Below are 14,796 nucleotides of genomic sequence, written 5' to 3'. Positions count from 1 at the left end.
GATAGACATTATACTTATCCAACTATAAATATATTATATAATACACAATATCATTATATTGATGTGACCTTGTGCCGTAAAAAGTTAAGATAAATAAAAACTCAAAATATGCGTTATTGTGTATCTCGATTATTTTGTATTCTCTCTAATCGCGTGACTATTCGATCCGATTTAATACGATAGTGTTATAAGAGTGATACAATATGAACTTTTGTTGTTTAAAATTGAAAACACGTGTTGGTGTCGATTTCCCATTCGGCAGTACAGTAACAGTTATTTTATTACCACATATCTCGCACAAACATGACATATCCTGATATCCAGCGGTGTTATACGTTTTAAGCACTCATTTTACTATTTACTAATTTAATACATTTTAAACCATTTACTCCTAGGCGTACACACTTGTTCTATGTGTGACAAAAAAAGGAATAAGGTAAAGGTTTAAAATTCTTATCAACATTACAAAGTCGAACGCATGAATTAAATAGGTATACAATAATTATTGTATTATCTCATAATGATCCCCTTCATGCTTTACTTGACATCATACTACGTCTATATAATTACCTGTTTACAAACTTGATTAGCTTAATTTATTGTATTGAATAAAAAATCGAGAACAATATTGTCTTCAATATTGCGTAGACAAGTAGAGTATGCTGACAGTTTCTCGATTTTGCATATTCGCGATATTTAAATTGATCTCGTCAATTTATATTGAAGTTTGTGACGATGTATAATATGTAAATCAAATAGTTTAAAACTCATTAAAAGACAAACAATCTGTATTGAAATAACATTTAAATTTGTTGATTATAATATTAATATAAATTTATATTTATATTTATTATGTGCAACTTAAGGACATATAATATAAACTTAGTAAAGAGTTGTGTATGGAAGATATTTTTGCACAGAAGCTTACAGAAGAAGTATGAATACTTGAAAAAAATTTCCTAATTTAAAATACTATTTAAGACTTTGCATAACTTATATGCGTTTATTATAATATGTAGGTACTTTTTCATGCAAACGAAAGTCATTAATATTACGGAGTTTAAACGCACGAATATTCACTAGGTACTATATTATGGAATACTAGAGACCTCGTTACTGCAATTGAGTTTCAATTTCTATGCGGGAAACCCGACTTCGATTTTATTTTTATTCCTTCCGAACACGATTCACACTTTTTGCGTGACAATTGCATTCAAGACATAGTACACGATTTGTTTTCAAAAAGAAGTTAGATTTTGTTTTTTTTTTCATTTCTGCTTCCGTTTCATCGGAAGTATTTCAGATAGTTTTGCATTAAAAAATGCGCTAAACTTAGATAATAAAAAATATACATTACAACCAGTAAAACTTATAATTTATTATAATATTATGTAACACACATTTAGACATTTAGTCATATGATAATATTTTCAAAATTATTTATAACATATTAATAAATTATTCCAAATAACTTATCATTTTTTTCGCTATGTAAAGTTTAATGTAAATTTATATATATAATATAATATTATACTTCTGTATTTTTATTGAGTTTACACAAATTTACATCTCAACACTTAAACTCTGGCGTGATAAGTATGATTAGAAACCACCAGGAGTAGAAACTTTTGAACATTTGAATGCAAATGTCTTTGCAGTTAAATGAAATAGAACAATTCAATGGCCAAATTTGAATACAACGGTGCAGTATAAATCTATCAATAAGATTCATTTGTGAGCAAACAAAAAAAATTAACGTCGCCATTTATTATGTCAAAGAAAATATAAAAATATGACGTGTCTTTTAAAATTGTATTTCCTACATATACCTATTTATTGTCAGCATATTATGCAAATGCATTATATACAATGAAATGTTCAAATATGGTACTTTAAAAGTAAACATAATAAATACGTCATCATCCAGCTTAAAATTAAAACTTAACATTGAATACCTAATTTGAAAAATTAAATTTAGATCATTATTATGTAAATGGATAAATGTACAACATATACAAATTATGTATATAATATATTATATACAATTGTAATGTAATGACTTTACCTTAAAGTTTTTAAACTTTTATCTTTGTATTAATTAATAGTAATATAATGTACCTAACTTCCTTTATTCTATCCATTAAAAATACAATTCTGAATAACATTTTGTAGTTATATAAATAGCCTTTTATATAAATAATATATATCTATACATATATTTATTAATAAAATTATATTAAATTTCAGTCAAATTTTTTATAGGTATAACCATTCACTTATTGTTCATTATATTGTAAATTTGTAACAAATAGTGAAATAAAAGTTTAAAAAACTATTCATATCACAAATAATTAGTGAGATTAATGAGTAATAATTTGAATTTATTTTTTATTGAAGAAAAATATAATATGACGTTATACCTTTATTTATAACAGTGTATGCCATGTTATGAACTAATATATTTTTTTAACAAAACATTCAACAGGGTCAAAAAAAAATTTACCATCAATCAGAAATATTCATTTATAGATAGCTGTTCTACTGCATTTATAACATTCTTTAATTCTAATTTTGATCATAAGTAGTAATTATTGACTGTTTTCATATTTAAAAATGAATACTTACCTATAATTATGATTTTTTTTCAAAATCAATATAGTTAAATATTAAATTTTCACTTATCCAATTTAATTTAATAATATTTAATAAAATGATTTTAGAAAAATACACGAAGCTCACGAATGACAATGACATAAGTGACATTGAAAAATGATTGCATACCGAAATTCAATTTGCAATCGCAATAATAATGGAAAGAACATATAAAGCGACTATAACTCTGTTTGACGTAGTAGTGTGTCCCAGAGAGCAACCCTTGAGGGGAAGATAGGAAGTATGGGCAGAACTGCGGAGGGAATAACATTTCAACAAAACGCGAATCGGTCAAAAACAGGAAGTAAACTTCCGGTTTTGAAGGCGTCCGGAGTCCGTTGTTGGACTGTGAAATAATAAATCTTCTAAGGGTAAAACAAACTCATCCTCGTGCCAGGAAGTACGCGGTGTTGCCATTGAAATGATATGAGTATAGGACATAGAATGTTTAATGCAATAACCACACGATTTTTTTTACTTTTAGATTCTGAGTAAGGTGATAAATATACTGAACTTTTTTTGTAAGTCTGCCATCACCTTTTGGTACAGTAGTCAATAAAAATACTTTAATCTTTTACTATGAAAGTAATTTCTGGTGACAAATTAGATCTAGTTTGTACTTTTTTATGTAGTAGAAGGGAGTCGGTCAAACATACAACTATTTTACGAGTAAAATAACACCACGTCCGTATTGAATTTTACAAGTTAATCACAATAATATAATGATTAATATGGTATTAGATATGATATCGATAAAAATGCATAAACCAATAAATAAAATAATAAATTAGTTAATAATAAAGGGTGGCAAAATGTGATCCTAGCCATAGGTACTCTATTTTTATAATACGGAACGCAACACTACAACACTGACTAAAATATTGGAGGAAAATAGACATAATTTTATTCAAAAATAATGTGGAGGAAAATGGTCCCGCCCGATATTATAATATACAACAAATATTTTTTGTAAAAACTAGGTTAACCTACTATACTGTACTAATAGATAAATACATAGTAATATATTTATATAATATTATAAAATAGAAGCTAAGTATAATAGTATAATATGAACTTCTAATTATCACAAAAATAAATTTTTTGAAGACATGCTATAGCAGTAGATTTAAATCTATTTTTATCATTCATTTTGTGACATTCATGCACTAAATAAATTTTTTAACAACAATAGTATGAAACCCAATTAATATTAAATTTATGAAAAATCATATTAAATGATACACGCAATAACAAATTACAACATACAATTTATATACACTTCACATCCTATTGATATTAAAATTTTTCCTTTATTTATTAGTAGCAATTATTAATTAAGAATATATTGTACTACGCGGGTATGAACATGTAAAATTCTATAGGCATACAGCATGGATTTTTTAATGCAAAACTTAACACTATCATTACCAGAATCCAAACATATGTTTTTTGAATGCAATGTTTAATAATCCTATGTATAATTGGTGTATCGAACAACAATAATTTAAAATGTTGTAAAAGTAAAACAATGTTTTAGATTCAGATTTAGAGTAGAGCGATGAATGTATTTTTACATATTATAATGATATGTATTTTTTTTCTATCTAAGCAAAGCTTCTCATAATTCGTTAATTTCTAAATTAAGATATCAAAAATCTATAGTAACAATAATTTTTATAAGTGTTTAAAGTTGAATTTTGATAAAATTCATCAACATCTTAAAAAATATACAAATTATTTTATCGTTAAAAATTCAAATTTTTTTTGTTTTTATCAAAGATTTGAAAATGAAATACAAGTTCTTCAGTCTATATACAAAAATAAAATTCTACCAAAAATCAAAATATATTTTTTATATACTACTCTTTTTGAGCTATTTATAGACATGACAAAGTTTCAATTTTTCTTTAATTTGTTTTTCTATAAGTACCAATAAAAAAATTTTCGCGGGTACAAAATACATGAAAATTTAATACAAAATTAGTAACCATCCGTAAATTTTTCTTATATTTATACATTTGAAGTAAAAAATTAAACAAAATTCTTTAAAATCGCAACAACAAAAAAATATAAACTATTTTGTAGTAAGAAATTCATAAAAACATTTCTTAAAATACCTAAGTTTTGAAAATTAAATACCTACATGATTTCATGGAATTTGAAACTTTTACTTATATAATATAATTACAAAATGTATTACATGAAATGATATTTTTGATTTATTTTAAGATATTATCTATTTTTAATATTTACAGATAATGTTAAATAATATAATATTAATTATTATTATTTAAATATGAATCTATTTTTACTTTTTAACGGTATTTTTAGATAGATATTAAGTATTAAATTTTGAGTTATATAAGTTAATATAATATGATAAAAATATATATGAATTCCATAATGCTAATAATATAATAAATGCAATATTTTAGGAAAAAGTTATATCGACCTGTCGTAAAATTAAAAGTAAAATAAATGACTTTTATAACTATATATATCAAAAAACATATCATGAAATATAGTTTGTGGTATAGACTGACAGACCATCTCCGTTTAGAATTGTTTTTCGTATACAATAATACATCATTGAATTTTAATTTAACACACCCATAATAATAGTGTCGCAATAAATCGACACCAAATGTACAACAGAGCATCACCCACTTGTCTACCTTTTTAATTTTACAATATTGCAAACTATATGCAATATTTTGAATAAATATTGTATAATAAATTAAAGACGAAATATAAAAACTACGTAATATAAGTAATTTGCAAAAAGTCATTTTTCATATATTTTTTATGTAACGATCACATCTTGAATTTATATTTACATATATTAATAAAAATAAATTTGTTCTGAAAACTCCAAAAAATTCTCAGTCGACCACAGACAGAAAAAAATAACAGAGATAAATACCTTATTTCAAAAATGTCAGTTATACTTCTGGAATGCAATTATATTCTACCTTTTATTAAACTATTATAAACTTCAAAAACATACATTATTATCATATAATTAATAAAAAAAAAATCATTTAAAATATGTATCAAAAATAAAAATAAGGCGCTTATTGTGGTATAAATTTAGAATATTAACTTAATGATTAATAATTTAACAATTTAATAGTCATTATTTTTATATTTATAATTTAAAAAAAATAATAAAACATTTGTTGAAAACCTTGTTAATAAACAACGACATGTAATTGGATAATTTTGGTAATTTTGTATAAAGATTTTATAACGACAATAACATTTCAAATACCAATTAAAATTCGACGATGTACCTATGTTAATTTTTTAAAGTACTTCCTAAGAAACATAATGTATGTAAAACAAATAACAAAAAACAATATTAAATATTTAAAAATACATAACTATAAACCTAATTCCTCCTCACTCCACAATGAATCAAAATCATGAAATTAAAAGCTAGTTTTTTATAAAAAGCATACAGGGTAGTTGGAATATAATATATTTATAGGTACTAATTACTTACTTAAAATAAAAATCATATATCAATTTATACTTTAAAAAAATATTTCAGTAGTTATCTATTAGGTATATATTGTGTTCTTATATTTTAATTACCTAGTTGGATTTTAATAATTTATTTTGTTGAAATATAATGTTAATAAACTTTATTTTATAATGCTTTTTTATTTATTTATGTGAAGGTCTTAAGAAACTGTTGTTTAATGTTTGTACAACTTGGACTTTTGCCAACATTAGACACATGATAAACTATTTCATTTACTACATTCCAAATGTAATTGTCTTTGTTTTCCTTGTATGATATATACATGTAAACGCAACCAAACATTTTATACGAACAATTACACATGATAAAAAAAATATATCTACTTCAAATTTTAAATCTAAATAAGACAAATTCTATGTACATCTGCAATTAAATGAGTAAAATTTTACTTAGATTTGTTATATGAAATGTTCAAGTCACGATCATCAGAAATATCAAATATTGTTACCTACTAAATGCAATATTATAAATTTAAAATATTTTTTTTTTATGTTTATCAATTTTAGCCATAACACTTGATCAAATTTTTATGTAATAACCCAATATTATAATCTGAATTAAACAAAACAAAATAGTCATTAAAGCTATTCAGATTAAGTTACAGATAAAATAAGAATTTTAATGAGAAACATTTCTTTTTAAATGCTTATCTGTGATGGTAAACTATTGAGTTATGTTTCGATTTATATGTACCTATTACAATTGTTAACAAAATCATTTGCTTAACAATAATTAACATAAAAAATACGGTTCTTTGTATCATCACGAGTCACATGAAATTAAAGCTTATGAAAGTATAACATTCAGCCTGGTGAATTAATCTTTATGTTTAATACATTTCGAAAATATATGAGCACGATGTTATTAAAGTGAACTAAAATCCATTAAAATTTTTTATTTGGCTACGATGATTTTCACGTTGGTTAAAGTTTTTAACGTGCTGGTTTGTGCTTTTAATCCTGATGCTTATGCTCAACCCCTTTCCGATATATTAAAGTTTCAAAGTAGAATTTTCAATGATGTATGATTTTACAATACATACCGACTTGATAAATTATAGAAGCAAATGGTCATTTATTTATATTTTATTTTCTTAATATTTTTAAACATCTTGAACCCCAACTAATTATTTAAATATATTATATATAGACGAATAGCAGACAATTATGTAAAATATAGATAGGCATATAATACTATACGATATGGTGTTTTTTTTTTTAAGTTATTTGTAATTTATTTATTAGAAACAATATAAATTCAAGTTGATAATGAAATTTACTAAAATAAATATAATTGTATACTCACACATAAAATAAATAATTATTTAAAAACGTATATTTTAGATAAATAATAAAATATAGAGCATCAGATTTTCGTTGTTAATTAATTACCGTGTATTAATGAAATTCAATTTAAAAATTGTTAGGCAAAATTGTTTCAGCTAAGCAATTTTTCAAAATGTTTTGAATAACATTTTAGTTCCATACTAGGATATTTGGTCGAATTTAAGTATTTTTTTTTTTTTTACAACTTTTACTGTTTGTCGAAGTATACATTGTAAAACATTTTAACTAGTCTAATTACAAGTTTAAACAAAAGAGACTAAATTAATTTTATATATTTTGATTTTAATTTTCATGGAATAATATATTTCGTGTATTTTAAATAATCTGGGCCAAAATTTAAAATATATTTAACGCTTTATTTTTAATTTATTTTATAATTGTAATTTTATGAATTTTGTTAAAAAAAAAGTATATTTATTCTAGAAATAAAAATAAATCTTGTACAACACTACATACAATTTAAAAAATAATTAAATATAAAACTAGTAAATAATTTAATTTTTGGTATTTTTGCAAATTTTTCAAAATTAAAATTGTAATGTTTTTCCAATTACTAATTAATTTAAACTATACTGTGGTTTAATTCATGTTTTACATTTAATTATATTGTACACATTGTAGTTATTCAAAAAAAAAAATTTTAAATCATCTATTGTTTTGATTTTATTTGTATTATAAATAAAATTATATTCTGATTTGAAACCTGTAGGCGTGAATATTTAAACGTGTATTTTTAGTAATTTTACAATATAAATTATGCAAGCTCTTTGACGCAGCAGTAAAATATAATATTAATCTTAATTATTGAAATTAGCATAATCTTTGTTTATTGTTTGTTTGTTAAAAACTTACAATTCTCTGTATAATTCTCGATACACTTAAAAAATAAGACGTCAAGACCGAAAAGACAGTTTGGCACAGACATTATATTTTTCACCTTACAATAAGTTATCTGCTAATATTTAAGAAAATTGATGATAAAATGGAGTGTTTAAACTATTAATAAGGTCCGATTTCCAATTATTAGATTTATCTACTGTTGAAACTCTTAAAGTGTTCTTTAAATTTACCGAAAATTGTAAATATTTTAATTTTAATATAAGTAATATTAATTTGGAACATATACTTACTGTTTCGTATACCATTTAATGTATTGATAAACCCTATAAATATCCCAATCGAATATACAATTATCTTGAATATTCGCGTCTTTAATTTCAGTTTTACATATTAATTTAACTTATATAAATTAAAGTAGTCATAGAAGTAGACACTTTGAATAAATTATGGTTAAGAAAAAACTTTTTTAACTTCCAATAATTTTTCAAAATCTAAAAAATATTTTTCAAACAACTGCAGTTAACCATGGTTTTGATAATTAGTATTAAAACGATAAATTTGTCATCTGTATAAAGACCTAAGTTCTAAGTAAGACTTAATAAAGAATTTATCATTTTATAATATTACATTTTAAACACTGGTCAATTGATCAGTAAGTCAATTATATAGTTGAAACTAACAATGATTAAGTACTTATAGCAAACAAATATATATACCTAGTCAAAACATTATATTTTTCATAAAAAAATTAAAAATATTGTACAATGATGTACCTTAGCTTCAAACAATAAATACAATTTAAAAGAAATAATGATTACTTTACCTACCTACCTATATTATTTTAATTATTAAATAAAATAAAATATATTATTTTAAATTTAAATCTGTGTATATTAAACGGATTGTAAATTACTTTTTCCTAACAACTATTGTTATTAAAACTTGAAATTAGTAGATAAACGAATTTGAATAAAAATAAAACAATATTGTATGAAAATCGTAAAAGAAAAAAAACTAATCATTCAACGTATCAAACGTAAAAGTGTGACAAACAATTAATATGCATAATATAATGTGTATACCTAACAGGTATAAGTACACGTCTTTTGGACGTTCGGCGAAATTAAGTAGACTCGTGAACCATATTCCACTTAAAACCCGAAATGTTGGACTAAGAGAATGGTCTCGGGTATAAAATCATAGACCGTGCAATCAATAATTATTATCATTATTTTAAATTAAATCAGTAACGTACCTGTGACGACGATGACGAGATAAATGACGACAACCCATAGATTGGACCACATGGCGCCGCACGCAATGCTCGCGACTGTACGACCGGCTGACGGTAACTGACGATGCATCCGCGGTAGTGTGCCGATTGGCGGCGCAAACGATACTACCGGCAGAGCACGCGTGCTGTTAGGCCCGACGCTGCCGTCGCCGCCGCCGACTCGCAATAATAATAATAATATATAATAATATTATAATACGTACAACAATATCAGCCGAAAGCCTTTGTCCGGAAATGGAATTATTTTTCAGATTCATCCACTCATTGTTTAATGCCTTTATAATCAAATTCACACGCACACATGATTTAGAACACGATATTTTCTTCACGTTGTTTTAATCGACAGACCAAATATATCATAATATAATACTGTGTATATAGGTAACGTAAATACCATAAATATTATTTCGTATACCTATTATTATGGATGTTAAAAAAAAAGAACTAACTTACGTCGTAAACATTGGCACTATCGACATCTCTCTACAGTAGGTTAAGTTTACCCGATTTTGTCAAAACACTATCAGTTTTCAATACACAGTTTCGATATCTTTCAATTCCCGGTCGAAGAGTGAAAAAATACTAGTTTCTAAGAATTATTCCCGACGTACTATTTGTGTTTATCTAAAAATAAATAAGTATAGAAAACAAATATTTATTACTTTCGATGTAATAATCTAACTGTGAGCATTGGCTCATTGGCACATTTTTATTCATTAGGGTTTATTATATTTATATTATGTTTATAATATTTATATACATACATATTATTAAACTATTAACAATTGCCAGTCATGTATCTTGTGACACACTAGATACGTCGTACCATTTACGTATATCAATAAGTGGTTAAATGATTTACGTAAATGAATTTATAATTATACATTTATTTTACATATAAAAAAATTTAAAAATAAAAATAATAATAAAAGCCAGTAGTATCAGTTTGTAATGTTGAATAAATGGCAAACCTACTCTACAGTGACGTACCTAACCATTATTGAGTTGTCTCCCAAATCTATGTACAAGTAATCGACATTTGCCTTTAAAGATATCATTTGTTGGTAGATTGCATATTGTACTATTGTATAGTGTAGTAAATCAATAGTATTGGTACTTATACCATAGATTTTTTAGACACGTTCCAATTTAATATAAGTGCAATAAGTACATAATATAAAATGCAAAATTCTAATTAAAGTCATTTTGTACCTGCTATAAAATACAGCAGCTACTTACTTTTCCCTTTTTTTTATAAAATATTTTACTATGTGCTGTGCTATCATGTAAAGAACTAAAGCGTCCATATCATGTGTTACCGAATTTATGCCTTCAGCAAAAAAAAAAAAAAAATCTAACTATCTAATTTATGAAACCAGCAATCAAATTTTGCTGATTCCATGAAAATTGGTAGCCAAGTTGTCGTGCATATTTGGCAATAACTTTGCTGATTTCAAGAATTGGGCATAACATAATAATATAATATATTACTATGTATTCATAGTATTTCATACACATAGTACCATACGTGTAAGTAGAGATATTGGATATAATACTTGTGTGAATTTGTTGTAGGAAAATGTTTGCACATCTGTAAAATCTTTCGAGCTCAGTTTTAATCCTAGTAAATGTGATTTTCAGTTTTAACATATACATATAAGTATATAACCACCATCAATTTTTTATTCCACGAATATATCGAATGATGTTATTTCGCTAAAAAGTGAGTATAACGCGAAATACTGAAACATTAAGTCAGGGATTGAAATCAATTTCAAATATCCATAAATATCGTAAAAAATCTTTTAAAAAATCAAAAACTATATAAAAATTGAAAATGTTAGTTACCTACCTAATACCATTCAACATTTATCTTAAAATTGAAAAAAATAAATTCGATAATTTATATGAAAATAATAACCGTAACGTAAACAGATCAATTTGAAATTTACAAAAAAAAATTGTTTTCAACAATAACCAATACTTAATAGCCAACAGGTATATAAAATATAAATATAATTATAATAATCAATGGTAAGAAATGAATAAGTTATAAGTAATAATTAATAGGTATTAGGTAGGTACTTTATATTTCGTAATTCGTTTTCTTAGAATAGCTATACTGATTACTGGTAAGATAAACAATCCTTGCGTTCAATTAGCAATCGTTTTAATCCCAGAAATTTTATTTTTACACGCACGATTAAAATGCTAAGAAAAATATTTTTTCCATTGTACTCGACATTATGTTCTGTGTATAGAAATGTTGTATCATACTGCAAAGAGAGTAACAGTTATATAAAGTGTATCACTAAGTTCTGAAATCTTTACATTGTAAATAAAAATTGTAGGTATATAATAATTAATATAATACACCAGACATTTTATAATCTATATTATACATGTATATAGACTATAGAGTATCATATGAAATATTATCATGACTATTATATAAATATATACATTTATTTTTCCATTACTTAATTCTCCTTCCTAGAAGTCTGAACATTATCAAACTTAAATTAGCTAAATTGTACGTATGACAAAATAAACTATAACTTTATAAACGTTGTACACTTATAACCAATAAAACCTACACCGTTTAGCAGTAAGTTTTAAATGAATTATGAGAATATTGTTATATTAAATTGCCATTCAAATAATTGAATATAAATTTTAATTTTTGTAGACAAAAAAATAGACAGGAATTACTAAGAAATCGTATTTATATTACTGGGTTGGAAATGAAAATAAAATTTCCCCGCAGAAACTGAAACCAATGTATTATATTTGCACCACGCTACATTTACGGTAATAATATTATTACCTACATTAATTTCGATAAACGTGCACAACATTTTACTTTAGTGAAACATGTTCAAAACATCGTAGTCCGATTGTATATTTTTTTATAATCATAATTATTAATTATATTAATATTATTATTAAAATTATTTAAATTAGTCTTTCAAACAGGTAGTTGCGCGAAGACCGTTCTGTACTTATAATAGCTAACTATGTATAAGAACTAAAAAAAAGGGTGGTCAAGCAGGGCCATATTTACGCACGGTCAAAATAGACATTTGTCCTAGGCCCACGTGGCCAAGAAGCCCACCGGTGGCTATCACTAACTATATAATATTATACACTAATATATTATTTTGTTGAAATAAAAATTCAATTTTTTATTTTGTCTTGGGCCAAATATTTGGTAAATCAGGCTCTGTGGTCAAGTAGGTAACACTCTGCTGTACAATAAATATCGAGTGGACCTTAAACATTAAGTAGGTAGGTCACTATAATATGGGTGTGTTAAAATTTTAATTCAATAGTGTCGTATACGCCGATTACTCGGACGTATACCAAAATAAAGTTAAACACAAAATAACGCAAAGTACTTTATTTAAACACGACGTCCAGTGGTGATCGAGTCACACGATCACCACCGTCCACCACTGACCCCTTTGCTGCCTTAACCATATCTCTTATATACTAAATTTACAATTCATGCAGCTTAGCTTACATAATTATTATTTTAACCCGATTAATAACAATTTTTATTTACATTTCTTACTACCATGTTTTGATTACTAGATTACTTATGTTAGCTAAAATATAAAAGTTTATCAACACCATATTTCACAATTTATTGTTATCTTAACCTATTTAAATGTTTTGTTTTATTATTGCTTAATAATTATTGAAGTTCGTTAAATCCTAATACAACAATAGTTACATACTATACGAAAAACGATTCTGAATGGTGATGATTTGTCAGCGTAGGGCCGTAGGCCCTAGGGGCTAAGACATATATTTTCCATTGGTGGTGAAAAAGATAGTTTATGTTTTACTGACCTGAATGCCCCAAAATAAAATCTTGTACAGAAAATGCCAATTTTAACAACTGGCGTGGTGGTGTATGTTTCAAGTTACAGGTTACATAAAATGTAAACTTAAAATAGGTATTTTTTTTTTTAATTGACCTGCGCTCATCATCTTATATAATTATTCTATATAAGCCAAACTTATGAAAATCTTGTATTCTAAATTTTAAACTCTTAGCTACCTACATAATATACAAAATTTAAGCAAAATATTTTAAAGATTAAATGTTGTAAACAAAATGACAATATAAATAACTGTAGACATTTTTAAGTACCTACCTACGACTTATACTTTTTGAATAATAACAAATATTGAAAATCGTTTAAGGATTAATCGTTATTGTAACATGATTTCGTAAAAATTTAAAATTCATAACATTTTTTTTCCTATGATGACGCTTTAAGTTTTCTCTAACTTGCACATTTTCACAATCTTGACATATTATTTTATAAAATTTAAACTTTATAAAAAAAAATTGAGATTAACGTATTTTGATTTTTTTTTTTTTTAACAGCAATAAAAACAGCTTATAAGAAACCTTTTATTCAATTTTCAATTTTTTTGGGCACTCAACATTTTTTTATCGACATTTCAAAAAATAATTAGGATAATTTCAGTTGTTTATAATTAGCTCAAAAACGGCAGAATATTTTGAAAATTAAACCATGTATAGACAACGTTGATATAAAAATTTGGTAAACATTTCAGTATTTACAGTGATTAGTTTTTAAGTTAGAACTATATAAAAAAATCGATTTTATCGAAAATTGGTTTTACGTAAAAATTTCTGTTTTCCGTCACTTTTTTGTAGTTTTTCTCAGTTTTTTTGAAAACTAGGTACCTATAAAAAATTCTTATTATTAATCTCTATAATGTACTAAGGATATTCACTTTGCCATCGGAAACCACCCCTGAAGTTTTAAATTGAAACATGAAGTCGACAAGTTATAATGTACATAGACACAACAAAAACACACATATCACTGTAAAATCAATACCAATCATCACTTCGTTCAGAATCTAAAATTTTATTTTTTTATCGTTAACTGTGTAAAATAATTGGTAGGCCGTAGGTTTAGAATAAATTAAAATGTGTATATTTATTTTCTATCTTTATCAAACTAATAATTTAAGAAAAACATTGTATGTGTTTGCACACTTATTTTCTTCCGGTAGGTATTTCAATATTAATGCAAGTTATGAGTACCTATCTTACATATAATATACAACAT

General features: G+C 24.8%; 2 protein-coding genes across 3 annotated transcripts in view; one reads left to right on the top strand and one right to left on the bottom strand.

The window, feature by feature from the left end:
* Positions 1-9,784, bottom strand: part of LOC114129703 (uncharacterized) — a 380,263-nt gene extending 370,479 nt beyond the window's left edge. Inside the window, exon 1 of the mRNA XM_027994507.2 lies at positions 9,641-9,784. Within this exon, the coding sequence (XP_027850308.1) occupies positions 9,641-9,749 (109 nt within the window). The 5' untranslated portion in view covers positions 9,750-9,784. The remainder of the gene's footprint in view (positions 1-9,640) is intronic.
* LOC114129745 (adenylate kinase isoenzyme 1) overlaps positions 1-14,796 on the top strand; it is a 227,591-nt gene that overhangs the window by 49,302 nt on the left and 163,493 nt on the right. The gene's annotated exons all lie outside the window — the stretch shown is intronic.

Source organism: Aphis gossypii, chromosome X (assembly GCF_020184175.1).
Source record: "Aphis gossypii isolate Hap1 chromosome X, ASM2018417v2, whole genome shotgun sequence".
Taxonomy (NCBI): domain Eukaryota; kingdom Metazoa; phylum Arthropoda; class Insecta; order Hemiptera; family Aphididae; genus Aphis; species Aphis gossypii.
This window is presented reverse-complemented; position numbering and strand designations above follow the sequence as displayed.